Source organism: Oncorhynchus mykiss, chromosome 19 (assembly GCF_057628025.1).
Source record: "Oncorhynchus mykiss isolate SJ-2025 chromosome 19, ASM5762802v1, whole genome shotgun sequence".
Classification (NCBI taxonomy): Eukaryota; Metazoa; Chordata; class Actinopteri; order Salmoniformes; family Salmonidae; genus Oncorhynchus; species Oncorhynchus mykiss.
Genome location: NC_143040.1, coordinates 31,053,148 through 31,069,942, shown reverse-complemented (window position 1 = coordinate 31,069,942; position 16,795 = coordinate 31,053,148). Strand labels below are relative to the sequence as shown.

Sequence of the window (16,795 nt, the reverse complement as noted above, 5' to 3'; positions counted from 1 at the left end):
TTAGCATGCATACTGCCTCGTGCTGTGCGATTGGTCAATCCAGCAGCAGGGTCAAGGGCGGAGGAGATCAACCCTGTGGTGCCATCGTGCGTCAGAAAAACAGAACTGCTTTTACTCCCCCAACTCACTGGCAGTGTGAGACAAATAGGCTATCTCCCTGAAAATAGGCCCTTCCCTATTTCTCTTGCTCTCTTTCTCTCTCTCTCTGTCTCTGTGTCAGTGTCTACCTGCTTGTCCATCCCTCTCTCTTCTTTCTTTCTTTCTTTCTTTCTTTCTTTCTTTCTTTCTTTCTTTCTTTCTTTCTTTCTCTCTGCTCTGATGTTTCTCCTGTGTGTTGCTCTGTTCGTTTTTTTTCTCTTCTCTGCGATTAGGTGTTATTTTCTTTGTGTCTCTAGAAAATGGTGGTTTAAAATGAAAATTTTAAATCCTCATTCCTAATTTATAAATCATGAATAAATAGACCTGATTAACTGTTAATTTAATTTATTCAATGGAATCACCCCCAAGTTGTATTACTTTTCCCTTCTGGACAAAATATCAAGATTTATCATGGGGAAAAACGATCCATACTTTATAAATAATGTAAATAAATAACTCCAGAAAATGTTGGTGATTGCATCATTTTGGGGTTTCATTTTCATTTTGTCCTAGGCAGTGAGTGTGTTAATTTCAGCTTAGTCTATTTTTCTTCTAGGTAAACATCAACTGACAACTCAGGGAAAGAATTGCGACCATCAAGTTTCACATCTCCTGAAAAGTAGTCCAAGTTCAAGGTAATGTTATGTTGATATGTTTAATGTCATTAATTGTCAATGTGTACATCCATATTTTGTGCATTTAGAAAGTATATTGTGTTCTATTCTACAGACAGAAATGTAGATACAGCCCCTGTAGTTCTAAGAAAGGAGCTGGTCTAGAGAGGGACGCTAGCTCCTCAGACAACAGGAGCAGTCACATGATGGAATCGCCAGAGATGAGTAACAACAACAGAGGTGGTCACCATGGCAATAGCCCCGCCCTGCGGCGCTTGGGTGAACCCAGCAGCTCGGAGTGGAACAGCTCCGACAACCTGACTGGGAATCTCTCAGAACCAGAGGACAGTGCCTACCGCTCCAGCAACAGCAAGCCCCTTCTGTCCGAGTTGCCCTGTCCCCCCCACCACCTGGCCTTCCACCAACCCCCCCATATCGAACTGGAAGAGCCCTCATCTCAACATCAGCCCATCACGCCACCACTGCCTCACCCCAAATCCGCCCAGCGTGCTTCCCCTCACCAGGGGGATGTTGGCCGCCACTGCTTCCATCCCAGGCTACTCCAGGAGCCCTCCCAGACCAGCCCCCGGCCCAGCGTCTGGCCCACCTCGGCCTCACATACCCCCAGCCCCAACCGGAGGTCGGAATCCAATGGCCCTCTGCAGAGTCCCTCGTCGGGTGCCAGCTCCAAGTCGGGCTCGGACCCAGAGAGGAGTAACCCGTCGTCGGGCGAAAGTGAGGAAAGGCTGCCCATCTGCAGGCCACCTGGAGCAGAGTCAGCGGCAGCCCAAGGGGTTTCCCTCACCACGTACTTCAGCGTGGACAATTGCATGACGGACACATACAGACTTAAGTACCATCACCAGCGACCCCTCCTACTCTCGGCTATCTCGGAGCCCCGAGAACATCCCAGCCACCACCTGCACCCCGCAAACACACACTCCATGCTAGACCCACCCAAAACCCGGCCTGATGCAGGTAAGCTTGTACAGTCACAGCGGCTTGTAAAAACACCTACGGACATTCATGCACAGTACACTGTTCCAAAACGACATGTTCTCCTCATACTGTACAAGTCGTCTCAACAGTAAAATTACAACTATAATAAAGTATAAATATTAAAGCATCCAAATATTTTAAATGCTGGCATCTGCCCAAAATTTGCTTTGACGTCATCTGTAAATTTAAAAAAAAAAAAAACATTAAAAATGTCATGTGTGTTTTTGCATTGAGTTCATCTTCATCTATATTGTTTTATTTTTTTCCTCGAAAACAGGCCATAACAGCAATAAGCCCACTGCAAAATGGAACCCAGTGACAGCCAAAGCACTGGATGAGCGTGGCTATTTGTGATGGTATTATCTGGTAAGTGATACACAGTTCCTCTTTTCAGCACTTTTTTAATGGCTCCGCTACCAGATCCTTCTATGAATATAGATGCAGTTTATTTTGTACAAGCATTACTGCACGGCATGCTGCACTCGCCTGAGTCAAAATCAGTGAGAGAAGGGCAGACACAAAATAATTTAATTTCCCTGGAGATGATAATGCACGACATTTCTTATTTTAATTTAATGCAGTAAAAAAGATATATTAATCTGTATACCAGGATTTAAGCTGTTCAATACCACTACTCAGGACATGCACTGACTTTGCTACTTATTGAGGAAATATTTGCTTACAGTAACCATGTTTCCATCCACCGTTTTTATGCGACTAAAGTGATAGCGTATAAAAAAAAAACATGACAGCTGTGATGGAAACCGTTTCAATACAATTTTATAAATGCCGATAGATCATTTGTTTGTTCGACCTGGAATTTTTTTGTCTGTAAAATGTATCATGCGAGAAATGGGGGTGGAAACGCCTTTATAGACATGTATTGATATAATAGATAGCCATCATATGGAAGTAAACTTGGAGTCACGCGATATGGTGTGTGGTCCTCCCACTACGGCTTGGTAAACCATGAAGTTCATTAGGCTACAGGTGATAAGTGATGATGAACTTCACATGGTGGTGAAAGTACACATTGATCTTGATGCTCCTTTCCGATATATATCGAAGGTCTTATGCTGGTGACATGATGATCGATGCTTGACTGCCATTTGACAAATACAAATATATATATCTTATATTTAATAATCTCATCATGTAGACTAGCCTACCCGCACTGTATCTGATAGTTGCTGGTTGAAAATACAATCTACACATTACCGTATTATCAGCAGGTTTGCATGGGCGGGAGTTTCGGCTTTCCATGGTGACATCACCATGCAATAAATTGATTAATTGACCAATAACAAAGAAAGTCCCAAACCTCTGTGCCAGTGACAGCTACTTTTCAGTTTCCCCCTCCCCACTCAGACCACTCCCAGACCGAGCAAATTTTTAGTTTCAGAAGTTTTTTTTACTAAAAAGCAATTGTTTCCCATTTTAATGGAAATCTATTACAGTAAGGTACTTAATTGTTACCCAGAAACAAATTGATATTGATAAATTGACAGCTGAATTGGGCCTTTAAGAAATGCACTAACTAAGCTGCTCTGGATAAAAGTGTCTGCTAAATGACTAAAATGTCAACTTAAACAAGCAAAAACAAGAGCTGAAAAATGCACAACCAATAAACCAGACTTGGGTCAAATACATAGGTTGAATACTTTAAAATATATGTTAATCAGAAATATTTAGTTTGCGTGATGCACTTATTTTACTGTTGTGTTGGTTTCATTGTACTCAACCAAATGAAATGTATTTGAAAATATTTTACATTATATATTTTACCCAGGTCTGCAGTACAAGAAGTGTATAAGGACAAGAAATGTTTTTAGTAACAAGCTCTATAGCACATTGGCAATGCGGGCCTCTGTAGCTTAGCTGGTAGAGCATTGTGCTTTGAACACAGGACAGTGGGCCTAGTGGTTAGAGCGTTGGGCCAGTAACGAATGGTTGCTGGACAAATCCCCGAGCTGCCAAGCTAAAAATCTGTCGTTCTACTCCTGAGCAAGGCAATTAACCCATAAACAATTTATGTATGCTTTGGATAAAAGTGTCTGCTAAATGGCATTTCTTTCTTGGAAATGTACTCATGGCGTACACATACAGTATGATCCATATCATAGTAATCTACTGTCCTCTTCTTACTCATAGGTCTGATGTCCATGGAAAATAATCTATTGAACTGGATGCCAAAGAGTCTGCTGACTGGAAAGGTGTTGCTCCTAGAACTTCAATTGAAATCAGTGTCAAATGCCAAATCACTGATGCACTGTGGGTTGCAGAAGTATTTATATGTATTTTGAAGTAAGATACAGTTTGATAGTCCACTGTCACAGAGAAAAATGTTTATGTATGTTGATAGATGAGTTGGAAGTTGGAAAGGGCAGTCCAAGGCATATTACAGTAAAATATAATGATAACCTGTTGAATATACACTTGCTACAGTGTGACATTGACCTCTGGGATCAAGAGGTGTATCTTTTGGTTTAAGGTAATGTGCATCCCTGATTGTGTGGCCAACACAAATGTTATTTCCGAATATGAGCACCAAATTCAGCAATCTCAGAATACAAACACTAGCATTGTGTTTGCATACTTGTTATCCTGCTGAATAGACAGCTGTTACAATGTTAGCCAACGTGCATGAGGACTTATAAAGAGGTAACAATAGTGATGTGTACAGTATGAGCATGCGCATGGCATACTTTACATTTGTATCCAACCGACATCCAAATTCCAATTGGTTTATGTTATTGGGTCTACTTCAATTATACAGTGCCTTGCGAAAGTATTCGCCCCCCTTGAAATTTGCGACCTTTTGCCACATTTCAGGCTTCAAACATAAAGATATAAAACTGTATTTTTTTGTGAAGAATCAACAACAAGTGGGACACAATTATGAAGTGGAACGACATTTATTGGATATTTAAAACTTTTTTAACAAATCAAAAACTGAAAAATTGGGCGTGCAAAATTATTCAGCCCCTTTACTTTCAGTGCAGCAAACTCTCTCCAGAAATTCAGTGAGGATCTCTGAATGATCCAATGTTGACCTAAATGACTAATGATGATAAATACAATCCACCTGTGTGTAATCAAGTCTCCGTATAAATGCACCTGCACTGTGATAGTCTCAGAGGTCCGTTAAAAGCGCAGAGAGCATCATGAAGAACAAGGAACACACCAGGCAGGTCCGAGATACTGTTGTGAAGAAGTTTAAAGCCGGATTTGGATACAAAAAGATTTCCCAAGCTTTAAACATCCCAAGGAGCACTGTGCAAGCGATAATATTGAAATGGAAGGAGTATCAGACCACTGCAAATCTACCAAGACCTGGCCGTCCCTCTAAACTTTCAGCTCATACAAGGAGAAGACTGATCAGAGATGCAGCCAAGAGGCCCATGATCACTCTGGATGAAATGCAGAGATCTACAGCTGAGGTGGGAGACTCTGTCCATAGGACAACAATCAGTCGTATATTGCACAAATCTGGCCTTTATGGAAGAGTGGCAAGAAGAAAGCCATTTCTTAAAGATATCCATAAAAAGTGTTGTTTAAAGTTTGCCACAAGCCACCTGGGAGACACACCAAACATGTGCTCTGGTCAGATGAAACCAAAATTGAACTTTTTGGCAACAATGCAAAACGTTATGTTTGGTGTAAAAGCAACACAGCTGAACACACCATCCCCACTGTCAAACATGGTGGTGGCAGCATCATGGTTTGGGCCTGCTTTTCTTCAGCAGGGACAGGGAAAATGGTTCAAATTGATGGGAAGATGGATGGAGCCAAATACAGGACCATTCTGGAAGAAAACCTGATGGAGTCTGCAAAAGACCTGAGACTGGGACGGAGATTTGTCTTCCAACAAGACAATGATCCAAAACATAAAGCAAAATGTACAATGGAATGGTTCAAAAATAAACATATCCAGGTGTTAGAATGGCCAAGTCAAAGTCCAGACCTGAATCCAATCGAGAATCTGTGGAAAGAACTGAAAACTGCTGTTCACAAATGCTCTCCATCCAACCTCACTGAGCTCGAGCTGTTTTGCAAGGAGGAATGGGAAAAAATTTCAGTCTCTCGATGTGCAAAACTGATAGAGACATACCCCAAGCGACTTACAGCTGTAATCACAGCAAAAGGTGGCGCTACAAAGTATTAACTTAAGGGGGCTGAATAATTTTGAACGCCCAATTTTTCAGTTTTTGATTTGTTAAAAAGTTTGAAATATCCAATAAATGTCGTTCCACTTCATGATTGTGTCCCACTTGTTGTTGATTCTTCACAAAAAAATACAGTTTTATATCTTTATGTTTGAAGCCTGAAATGTGGCAAAAGGTCGCAAAGTTCAAGGGGGCCGAATACTTTCGCAAGGCACTGTATCTTCACTTTTTTTGGGACCTGCCTGAATTTTTCCACGTACAGTACCATGCATGTACTTTATAGGCCATGAGAGACATAAAAAGTACATGCATGGAGAGACATTTATTTCAACCACTGCTAACTTGACCAACTTTAGCCACTGCCAACCAAAAAGTAAAAGGAATGATAGGGGAAAGCTCACTATGTTCAGAATCTGTGGCAAAATCACCTCTAAGTAACATCAATCAATCAATTATACACTGCTCAAAAAAATAAAGGGAACACTTAATCAACACAATGTAACTCCAAGTCATTCACACTTCTGTGAAATCAAACTGTCCACTTAGGAAGCAACACTGATTGACAATAAATGTCACATGCTGTTGTGCAAATGGAATAGACAACAGGTGGAAATTATAGGCAATTAGCAAGACATCCCCCAATAAAGGAGTGGTTCTGCAGGTTGTGACCACAGACCACTTCTCAGTTCCTATGCTTCCTGGCTGATGTTTTGGTCACTTTTGAATGGTGGCGGTGCTTTCACTCTAGTGGTATCATGAGATGGAGTCTACAACCCACACAAGTTGCTCAGGTAGTGCAGCGCATCCAGGATGGTACATCAATGCGAGCTGTGGCAAGAAGGTTTGCTGTGTCTGTCAGCGTAGTGTCCAGAGCATGGAGGCACTACCAGGAGACAGGCCAGTACATCAGGAGACTTGGAGGAGGCCGTAGGAGGGCAACAACCTAGCAGCAGGACCACTACCTCCGCCTTTGTGCAAGGAGGAGCAGGAGGAGCACTGCCAGAGCCCTGCAAAATGACCTTCAGCAGGCCACAAATGTGCATGTGTCTGCTCAAATGATCAGAAACAGACTCCATGAGGGTGGTATGAGGGCCCGACGTCCACAGGTGGGGGTTGTGCTTACAGCCCAACACCGTGCAGGACGTTTGGCATTTTTCAGAGAACACCAAGATTGGCAAATTCGCCACTGGCGCCCTGTGCTCTTCACAGATGAAAGCAGGTTCACACTGAGCACATGTGACAGACGTGACAGTCTGGAGACGCCGTGGAGAACGTTCTGCTGCCTGCAACATCCTCCAGCATGACCGGTTTGGCGGTGGGTCAGTCATGGTGTGGGGTGGAATTTCTTTGGGAGGCCGCACAGCCCTCCATGTGCTCGCCAGAGGTAGCCTGACTGCCATTAGGTACCGAGATGAGATCCTCAGACCCCTTGTGAGACCATATGCTGGTGCGGTTGGTCCTGGGTTCCTCCTAATGCAAGACAATGCTAGACCTCATGTGGCTGGAGGGTGTCAGCAGTTCCTGCAAGAGGAAGGCATTGATGCTATGGACTGGCCCGCCAATTCCCCAGACCTGAATCCAATTGAGCACATCTGGGACATCATGTTTCGCTCCATCCACCAACGCCACGTTGCACCACAGACTGTCCAGGAGTTGGCGGATGCTTTAGTTCAGGTCTGGGAGGAGATCCCTCAGGAGACCATCTGCCACCTCATCAGGACCATGCCCAGGCATTGTAGGGAGGTCATACAGGCACGTGGAGGCCACACACACTACTGAGCCTCATTTTGACTTGTTTTAAGGACATTACATCAAAGTTGGATCAGCCTGTAGTGTGGTTTTCCACTTTAATTTTGAGTGTGACTCCAAATCCAGACCTCCATGGGTTGATAAATTTGATTTCCATTGATCATTTTTATGTGATTTTGTTGTCAGCACATTCAACTATGTAAAGAAAAAAGTATTTAATAAGAATATTTCATTCATTCAGATCTAGGATGTGTTATTTTAGTGTTCCCTTTATTTTTTTGAGCAGTGTATTCATAAAGCCCTTTTTACATCAGCAGATGTCACAAAGTGTGTATACAGAAACCCAGCCTAAAACCCCAAAAGCAAGCAATGCTGATGTAAAAGCATGAACCTAGGAAGAAACATAGAGAGGAACCAGGCTTTGAGGGGTGGCCAGTGCTCTTCTGAATGTGCCGGGTGGAGATTATAAGAATACCTGGCCGTTAAGGCCAGATTGTTCTTCAAGATGTTAAAACGTTCATAGATAATAAGCAGGGTCAAACATTAATCACAGTGGTTATAGAGGATGCAACGGGTCAGCACCTCAAGAGTAAATGTCAGTTGGCTTTTCATGCCCGAGCATTCACAGGTCGAGACAGGTCGAGATTGTTGAAAGAGTAGGTCCGGCATAAGGTAACCGGTTCTGTGGTAAACAGGTCAGGGTTCCAGGCAGAACAGCAGAAACTTGATCAGCAGCACAACCAGGTGGACTGGGGATGGGGACAGCCAGGAGTCGCCAGGTCAGTTAGTTCTGAGGCATGGTCCTAGGGCTCAGGTTCTCCGGGAGGGGAGAAAGCGAGAGAGAGATTGGAGAATTAGAGGGAGCATACTTAAAATCACACAGGACACCTGATAAGACAGGAGAATTACACCAGATAGGACAGACTGACCCTAGCCCCCCCGGCACATAGACTATTGCAGCATAGATACTGGAGACTGAGACGGGGGGGTCGGGGGACACTGTGGCCCTGTCCGACGATACCCCCGGACAGGGCCAACGAGGCAGGATATAACCCCACCCACTTTGCCAAAGCCCCCACACCACCAGAGGGATATAAACAAACCACTGACTTTCTACCCTGAGACAAGGCGGAGTATAGCCCAAAAATATCTCCCCCACCGCACGAGCCCAAGGGGTGCAAAAACGGACACAAAGATGATGTCGAGTATAGTGAAAAAAGCTAGACCCCTCCTAGGGACGGCATGGGAAGTCAGTGACTTAGCCCCAGTAATTGGGTCAGAGAGAATACCAGTGGAGAGAGGGAACCAGCCAGGCAAAGACAGCAAGGGTGGTTTGTCACTTCAGTGCCTTGCCGTTCACCTTCACACCACTGATTTGAAGGTATTTGAGTTGATTTTGTCGTGCAATGTTGAACATGGTGAGCTTTCCCCTTTCACTCCCATTGTTAGTAGTGGCTATTTAAACAAATCAAAGCTGTGGGTGACAGTTTATCTGGCTCTGTAGACTACTTTCAGAGTAAGTGGAAAAAATAGAGGTATGTCTGAAAACAGTGAAAATAACCTTTAAGTTGTCTTTAAAAACAAATATTATTCAGTGAAGATAACGGTAAGGATTTAATATGATCACGGGTTATAGATATTGTAGCTTTTAAAGGCAATGTTCCCACATTCACGGAGATCCTATTCATGGTAAGTGCTGATAATGTTGTCTCAATCTGAAAATTAGCATAGTGTCCCAAGGTGTGGAATACTAATGTATGCAAGCATGATGGTGTCAATATGTTTTTGTCAATGCCTATAAGCAGTGATCAGATTCAATCCGGGCCAAGGTGTGGGACACTATGCGAGCATGATTGTGTCAAATGTTTTTGTCAATGACACCGATAGTATCGCAATTTAAGGTGCAATTTATTACAATTTTGATAAAGATGATAGCAAGTTGTCCTCTAGATGTTTTTGAATGAAGCCAAACAAATATCATTCACATTAGAATTCATTTATACCGTTTTCATTGTATAAGTCGGTTCATTTCCTGTTAAAAACCAGGAACCGTAACTTCTACTTATTTTCATGTTTTTTTTTTACATACATCATTTTCATAATTCACATTGTGATTGGAAAATATGAATACATTTTTTAAAATTTAAGTAGTCTCAAGTCAGTTAAGAACAAATTCAGCCTACCGGAGAACAGTGGGTTAACTGCCTTGTACAGGGGCAGAATGACAGATTTGTACCTTGTCAGCTCGGGGACTCGATCCAGCAACCTTTTGGTTACTGGACCAATGCTCTAACCACTAGGCTACTCACCTACATATTAGGTAAATAACCCAATGGGAAATGGCTTCAGTTTTGGTGATAAAAGGCCCAGTGTAGTCTAGATTTTTCCCGTGTTCTATATATATTTCCAAACTATGAGGTTGGAATAATACTGTAAAATTGTGATAATTGTAGTGTAAGAGCTGTTTTGAGCTGTTTGAAATTTCTCAAAGTTTTGGTGAGAGGGAGTTTTGGCCTTCTGTAAATTAGTTTTTAGACCAATAAGAAAGAGAGTTCCAAATCTCTATGCCATTAACAGCAGAAACTTAATTTTGTAGTTTTTTGTAGTTTTCCCCTCCCCACTCAAACACTTCCAGACAGTCCTAGCAAATTTTTGGCTTGAGAAATTGCTATTTCCTAATTAGCTATTTTTGTTTCTTTTTTACCATTTTAATTGAGAACAATCACAGAAACTATTTGATATTGAGTGGCTGCATTGAACCTTTAACACTTCATAGTTTAACACTTTATGGGTGACATTTTCTTCCCACAGAGTGACACTTTTGATTATTTTATATAGGTGGGATGGTACTTTATCCATGGGGATTTCTGAACACTGCAGCTCATGATTTATGTTGCAATTTTGCAGCATTTGGACATTGCCTTGGATCACTTGCCATTACATATTGAAAATGTTATAGGTCGTTTGCTCATGCAAAGTGCTTCTTTGTGAGAGGAAAATGGCACATTCCAGATATCTCAACTCCATTGCCTGTTATAAAAAAAATTGCAACAGAGCTACATTGTGGTTTTATGGTATTTAAGTCATCAATGGACAAAACCACTTGCGGTTAACTGGGGATTACGTACAGTGCCTTGCAAAAGCATTCATCCCCTTGGCGTTTTTCCTATTTTGTTGCATAACAACCTATAATTTAAATAGATTTTTATTTGTATTTCATGTAATGGACATACACAAAATAGTTCAAATTGGTGAAGTGAAATGGGGAAAAAATTACTTGTTTCAAAAAATAAAAAAAACTGAAAAGTGGTGCGTGCATATGTATTCACCCCCTTTGCTATGAAGCCCCTAAAGAAGATCTGGTGCAACCAATTACCTTCAGAAGTCACATTGTTAGTTAAACTGTCTACAGGTGAACTTTATTTAAGTGTCACATGATCTGTCACATGATCTCAGTGTGTATATTTATATTTCTACGCCTGTTCTGAAAGGCCCCAGAGTTCGCAACACCACTAAGCAAGGGGCACCACCAAGCAAGCAGCACCATAAAGACCAAGGAGCTCTCCAAACAGGTTAGGGACAACATTGTGGAGAAGTACAGATCAGGGTTGGGTTATAAAAAACTATACGAAACATTGAACATCCCACGGAGCACCATTAAATTCATTATTAAAAATTGGAAAGAATATGGCACCACAACAAACCTGCCAAGAGGACCGCCCACAAAAATCACGGGCCAGGCAAGGAGAGCATTTATCAGAGAGGCAACAAAGAGACCAAAGATAACCCAGAAGGAGCTGCAAAGCACCACAGGGGAGATTGGAGTATCTGTCCATAGGACCACTTTAAGCCGTACACTCCACAGGGCTGGGCTTTACGAAAGAGTGGCCAGAAGAAGAAAAAAGCCATTAAAGAAAAAAATAAGCAAACACATTTGGTGTTCGCCAAAAGGCATGTGGGAGACTCCCCGAACACATGGAAAAAGGTACTCTGGTCAGATGAGACTAAAACTAAGCTTTTTGGCCATCAAGGAAAACTCTATGTCTGGCACAAACCCAACACCTCTCATCACCCCGAGAACCCTATCCCCACAGTGAAGCATGGTGGTGGCAGCATCATGCTGTGGGGATGTTTTTCATCGGCAGGAACTGGGAAACTGGTCAGAATTGAAGGAATGATGGATGGCGCTAAATACAGGGAAATTCTTGAGGGAAACCTGTCTCAGTCCTCCAGAGATTTGAGACTGGGATGGAGGTTCACCTTTTTTTTCACCCCCCCAAAGGGGGTGAATACTTTTGCTATGTATATTCATTAACATAATGATTTATTTTAATTGCAATGTTCCTCTATCCATTTGCAATATGTGCAAATAACAGATACAGCAATTGCATGGTTGGGCAGAAGCATTAACAAAACTTGAATCTGAATCTTGCACCATGTTCCAGAGTACCCTGGTACTTTCAGAAAAATAATTTACAGGGATAGTTCACCCAAATTACATATTGATCTATGCAGTCTATGGACAAGGTAAGACAGCAATCCATGCTTTGGTTTTGTTTAACTGGCCACTGTCTCCAAATGTTTTAGCATGTATGGCACAAATTCAATGCAAGTCAATATTCCTGATATTAGAATTGTTCACGTTTCAGGTCCTACATGTTGACTCATCGGCATAAAATGTAGTGCAGCGTCTATGGGCAAAAATCTTTACGAGAAAAAAGCTATTGAATACTTAGCATCTTGGCTGTCATTTTTCAGTTAGCAAAACAACATTTATTTTTCTTTATGGATTATGCTATTTATTTGACTCATAATCCAATTGTGTTCTGTCATTTGATTTGGGGCATTTATTTAAATGCATGCTGCTTTGAAATTCACGGTTTTGCCATTACTTCTAGTAAAATAAACATTTTGTAGTGGTAAAATAAGTATTGACATTTTTGCTTTCAAATAATTTGGGGTAGGACTCAACAAGCTGGGACCTTCCAATAAAAATGGATGTCATAGTATTTGTTCACTAATGTTCCTGGGCTGTTGAAATACTGTATGAATCCCATTTTATATGTTTTATTGTAGCTCAACTTGAAAATGTGTCCCCAGTTCTCACTGGTAGTGTTTTTATTTGCTTATTGTAAAGTTGGTTATTTCAATGCTTTACATTAAATGATTCATGTAATATACAGTTTATTATTCATTTATGTAAGTCTTGCTTCTCACGGGCTATTTTTGGGAGTTTGGACTTCGTATATATTGCTCTGCTGTTGTATCTGGAGTGCCTTTGCATTTTTTTTCCATGAGAAAGTTGAACAGGTTCCATTTAAAAAGAAACATGTACAGTAGAGCTGACTGTGCACACTTTATATTTTTGGAGATGCCTATGCATTTATATTTATTCATTGTTTAATAAACTTAAAATGATGCAATCACTAAACGTGTTTTGTATGCCTCTGGTTTATGAAGTCACTTGATTTCCATTGATGATTGCCAACAGTGAGTCAGTCATTGGCAATAGCGTATTGCAGTACTGTGCTTGTACTCATCTAATCGTGAATATTCATAAATATCTGTATACATTATGCGCACATTGAGAAATTCAGAAAATGTGTTTACTTCTTAAAATATCAAAACTTGAAGTGCAAATCAAACCTGCTTTATACATTTCTATTACAAATAGTTACTTTTGTACAGCTAATAATTATGTTATGTTACAAAGACCTGAAGTGGTCCAATGGCTTAGGAAAGGTTGTAAAATGTTCAGTGTCACAATGGTATCATTCTGGATTTGAAGGTAACGCTTCTTGTTCTTAGCGGTTGGATTGGTTGATCGGTTTCCTCTAACCCCTCTTGAAAAATCTCTGGGCTTCGACTCCATCGTAGCTGTAACTCTGTTGGAGGAAGAGTATATATATATATATACAGTATATATATATATTTTATTATGACAACAAAAATATCTTACAACCAGACCTGGTTCAATTTCATATCCATGACAAACACTTCTGTCAAATGCTGCACTTGATTTGGTTTGCTATGTACAATTGAACCAATAGAATAGTCCCAACATTGCAAACTCCAAGGTAAATCAAGATGGGTACTTTCAAGCATTTGATTTGTACTTTGGCCAAGGTCTGCTGCCTGTTTTCTTCTTCAAAAGTGTAAATACGTTTTATGGAGGTTTTCATTAAGGGTGTGTAAAACATTTTCCAGAGAGGGTAACTAACCTGTACAAGTTCCTCTCCAACAATGGCTCTGGTAGTTGTCAGCACCTTTCCATTGTCCTTTCTGGTGAATGTACCTTTCATCATGTCTCCTTCCATGCCCCATGAACCCTGAGGGGTGAAAGGTCAAATAATTCATCATGATAATGGTCCAAGAATCAAGTGGCAACATTCCAGGTAATCGTTGTTGCAGTCATGCTGCACATCTCAAAAGATTATATCATATTCATCTAGTTGCTGAAAGGTTTTATACTTCATCAGGCCTGTGGTTATACTTTATATGCACAGTAGTATACTGTCCACAATAAAGAAATGGATTGTGAATGTGTTCTAACCGGTATCCTAGTGTGGACACATTGGAACATAGCCAATGGGACTGTACTGTTTTATTGAGTAAGAATAATTGCCTTGTACTTTGCAATTCATTATCAAGTACTGAATCTCAATAGCTTATGAGCACAGAAAAATAATGCAATAAACTTTTGTTATTGGAAATAACAGATAGGAATAAAATATGTGGAATTGTGGTATGCACCAATTCAATTATATTGTTACTAATTTATTATCCTGGGAATACACTATGCATCAACATAACAACTATGCCTAGGCTCTTCCACAGATATTGTCTGTATGGCAGCAATAATATAATACTATATAATACTGTATAAATGCATTGCTTACTGATAGCATTGTCCCATCTGCAAGGGCATACTCAAAGGTGACTCCCAGGGTAAATTCCAAATCCAGCGTGCGGAAAGTACTGGCCTCCTTCACGACAAACTTGTCTCCAGTTTGTTCAAGGATGATCTTAAGGTTATCGTGAGCGGCCAGCTTCCTCTTGACCATGTTGATTCCTGTGAACAGACACACAATCCATGTGTCCAATACCAAATCTCATTGAACCATGCGCAAACAACTATACAATATATTTCATCTGCATGTAATACAGTGCAGCGCCTGGCTAGAGATGATGCATTCATTTTACAGTACCTTAGGTGCAAGGTGCACACATAGTCCTCTAAAGGCATTTAATGCATTAAAAATAACTTTTATACAAACACTGAATTTGCCTGTGGTACAAAACGTGAATTGACATTATTTGCATTATTTCTTAAATGCACTTTGTATGCCTGTTTATGTATACATCTTGTAGGCCTACTTGTCTTTGCTTTCAAATGCATTTGTGCCATTTGTGCCCAAAAGTCTTTCCCCCAAAACAAATTTTCCAAAAAACGATCAATCTCTTACCCATCTGCTCCATGAATTTCTCATAGTTCTCGCTGCGGTCTACATTCCAAGTGCCGTTGTAGGTCATGGTTGCTGGAAGGGTTGGACTGGCTCTACTCTAAGGAGTGACCTGCCTTAGCCTACCACCTGGCCTTTTAAACCATGTCCCGTGTTAGCTCACTCTCTTATCGCTCTCCCCTATCTCATATGCTGATGTGGCTGTGTAAAGCTCATATTTCCTCAAGGCTACACAAGTCATGATCTCCCACTGTGTAGTTCCAATAGCTGTGACTGGGTATAATGGGAATTCCTTTAATGATCATACAATATGCAAGGGCAATGTTCTGACATTATTTGCCCTTTACCATCACATAGTTATTTGTGGTCGCAGATAATCTGTCTACTAGTGCTGTGCTTTGGATGTACAGGATAGTTCCTTTGTCATAAACACTGGGTCACTGTTTTCCATCTATTTAGTAGAGCAGTACTGCTGTTGCTCCTACTCATACTACAAGTAGTAGTAGACAAGTAGTAATAGTAGTAGTAGTAGTAGTAGTGGTAGTAGTAGTAGTAGTAGTAGTAGTAGTGGTAGTAGTAGACAAGTAGTAGTGTGGTAGTTGTGTAGTAGTAGTGGTAGTAGTAGTAGACAAGTAGTAATAGTAGTAGACACATAGTAGTAGTAGTAGTGTAGTAGACAAGTAGTGGTAGTAGTAGTAGTAGACAAGTAGTAGTAGTAGTAGTAGTGTAGTAGTGGTAGTAGTAGTGTAGTAGTGGTAGTAGCAGAGCTCAGCAATTTAACAATTTATTACTGTCCCAAGCTGCCCCTTGGTGGTACCTTGGAATCGTCTGATCACAGCCTCTGAAAAACAAACATCAAATATTAGTTAAAATGATGTGTCTCCTAACCCCATTTTTTCTCTCTCTCGCTCTCTTTAGGAGATATCGCTTCTCCCCTGCCCCGTTCTCTCTCTCTCTCTCTCTCTCTCTCTCTCTCTCTCTCTCTCTCTCTCTCTCTCTCTCCTACTCTCTCTCTCTCTCTCTCACACACACTTTTAGGGTCTGTAGGTTATTTGTGCTGTATTTCATCCATAAACTAATAAATAACAGTTCATAAACTACATTTAAACACCTTTATAAATGTGTTTTTTCAATCAATAAACCTTAAACCAATCACCTCAAATGATTTAATTTGATATTTTTACTATTTCTTCCTAATCATGTATATTTATTCAATAGCAATGTGCTGTATATATATTGTTTATTTATTTTACATGATGTATAGTTTAAATTGTCTCTTTGGTTTGGATTGTATGTAGTTTGCGGTGTCATCCTGCCTGCAGATCAAATGTCCCTATTAGTCCATGGACTAAATATATGATGACTCTATATAACTAAAATGCTTTCTCAATGGATCTCCTTGTTGTATGTGAAAGGGGTCATAACATTTCATTGAGGTCCATGTCTGTGGGTTATGTTTTGGGGGGGGGGGTTAAAAAAGATTTTCATTGAGGTCAATGTCTGTGGGTTATATTATACCTAAACTACAGATAACCACAATTTAGCTACCTCCGCTAAGTGGTTATCATACTGAAATATAACCCACAGACATTGACCTCAATGAAAATATTTTTTAAACCCCCCCCCCAAAACATAACCCACAGACATGGACCTCAATGAAACTCAT

General features: G+C 40.8%; 2 protein-coding genes across 2 annotated transcripts in view; one reads left to right on the top strand and one right to left on the bottom strand.

Annotated features, from left to right (window-relative positions):
* LOC110497487 (ubiquitin carboxyl-terminal hydrolase 53-like) overlaps window positions 1-9,606 on the top strand; it is a 71,447-nt gene extending 61,841 nt beyond the window's left edge. The window contains exons 16-19 of the mRNA XM_036954463.2: window positions 695-773; window positions 868-1,730; window positions 2,029-2,117; window positions 3,903-9,606. Of these exons, the coding sequence (XP_036810358.2) occupies window positions 695-773; window positions 868-1,730; window positions 2,029-2,105 (1,019 nt within the window). The 3' untranslated portion in view covers window positions 2,106-2,117; window positions 3,903-9,606. The remainder of the gene's footprint in view (window positions 1-694; window positions 774-867; window positions 1,731-2,028; window positions 2,118-3,902) is intronic.
* A 3,495-nt stretch (window positions 9,607-13,101) lies between these two features.
* On the bottom strand, window positions 13,102-16,034 carry LOC110497488 (fatty acid-binding protein, intestinal). Its single transcript, XM_021573618.3, has 4 exons — window positions 15,133-16,034; window positions 14,566-14,738; window positions 13,888-13,995; window positions 13,102-13,551 (listed from the first exon to the last, which is right to left on the bottom strand). The coding sequence occupies exons 1-4, from the start codon at window positions 15,197-15,199 to the stop codon at window positions 13,501-13,503; spliced, it is 399 nt and encodes a 132-aa protein (XP_021429293.1). The 5' UTR covers window positions 15,200-16,034; the 3' UTR covers window positions 13,102-13,500.
* Window positions 16,035-16,795: the final 761 nt, after the last annotated feature.

Coding starts and splice junctions, on each gene's coding strand:
- LOC110497488 (XM_021573618.3), bottom strand. CDS start 15,199: ATGACCTACAACGGCACTTGGAATGTAGACCGCAGCGAGAACTATGAG. Junction 14,739..15,132: donor GAAATTCATGGAGCAGATGG/GTAAGAGATTGA, acceptor GTCTGTTCACAG/GAATCAACATGGTCAAGAGG. Junction 13,996..14,565: donor CAGATGGGACAATGCTATCA/GTAAGCAATGCA, acceptor TTCACCCCTCAG/GGTTCATGGGGCATGGAAGG.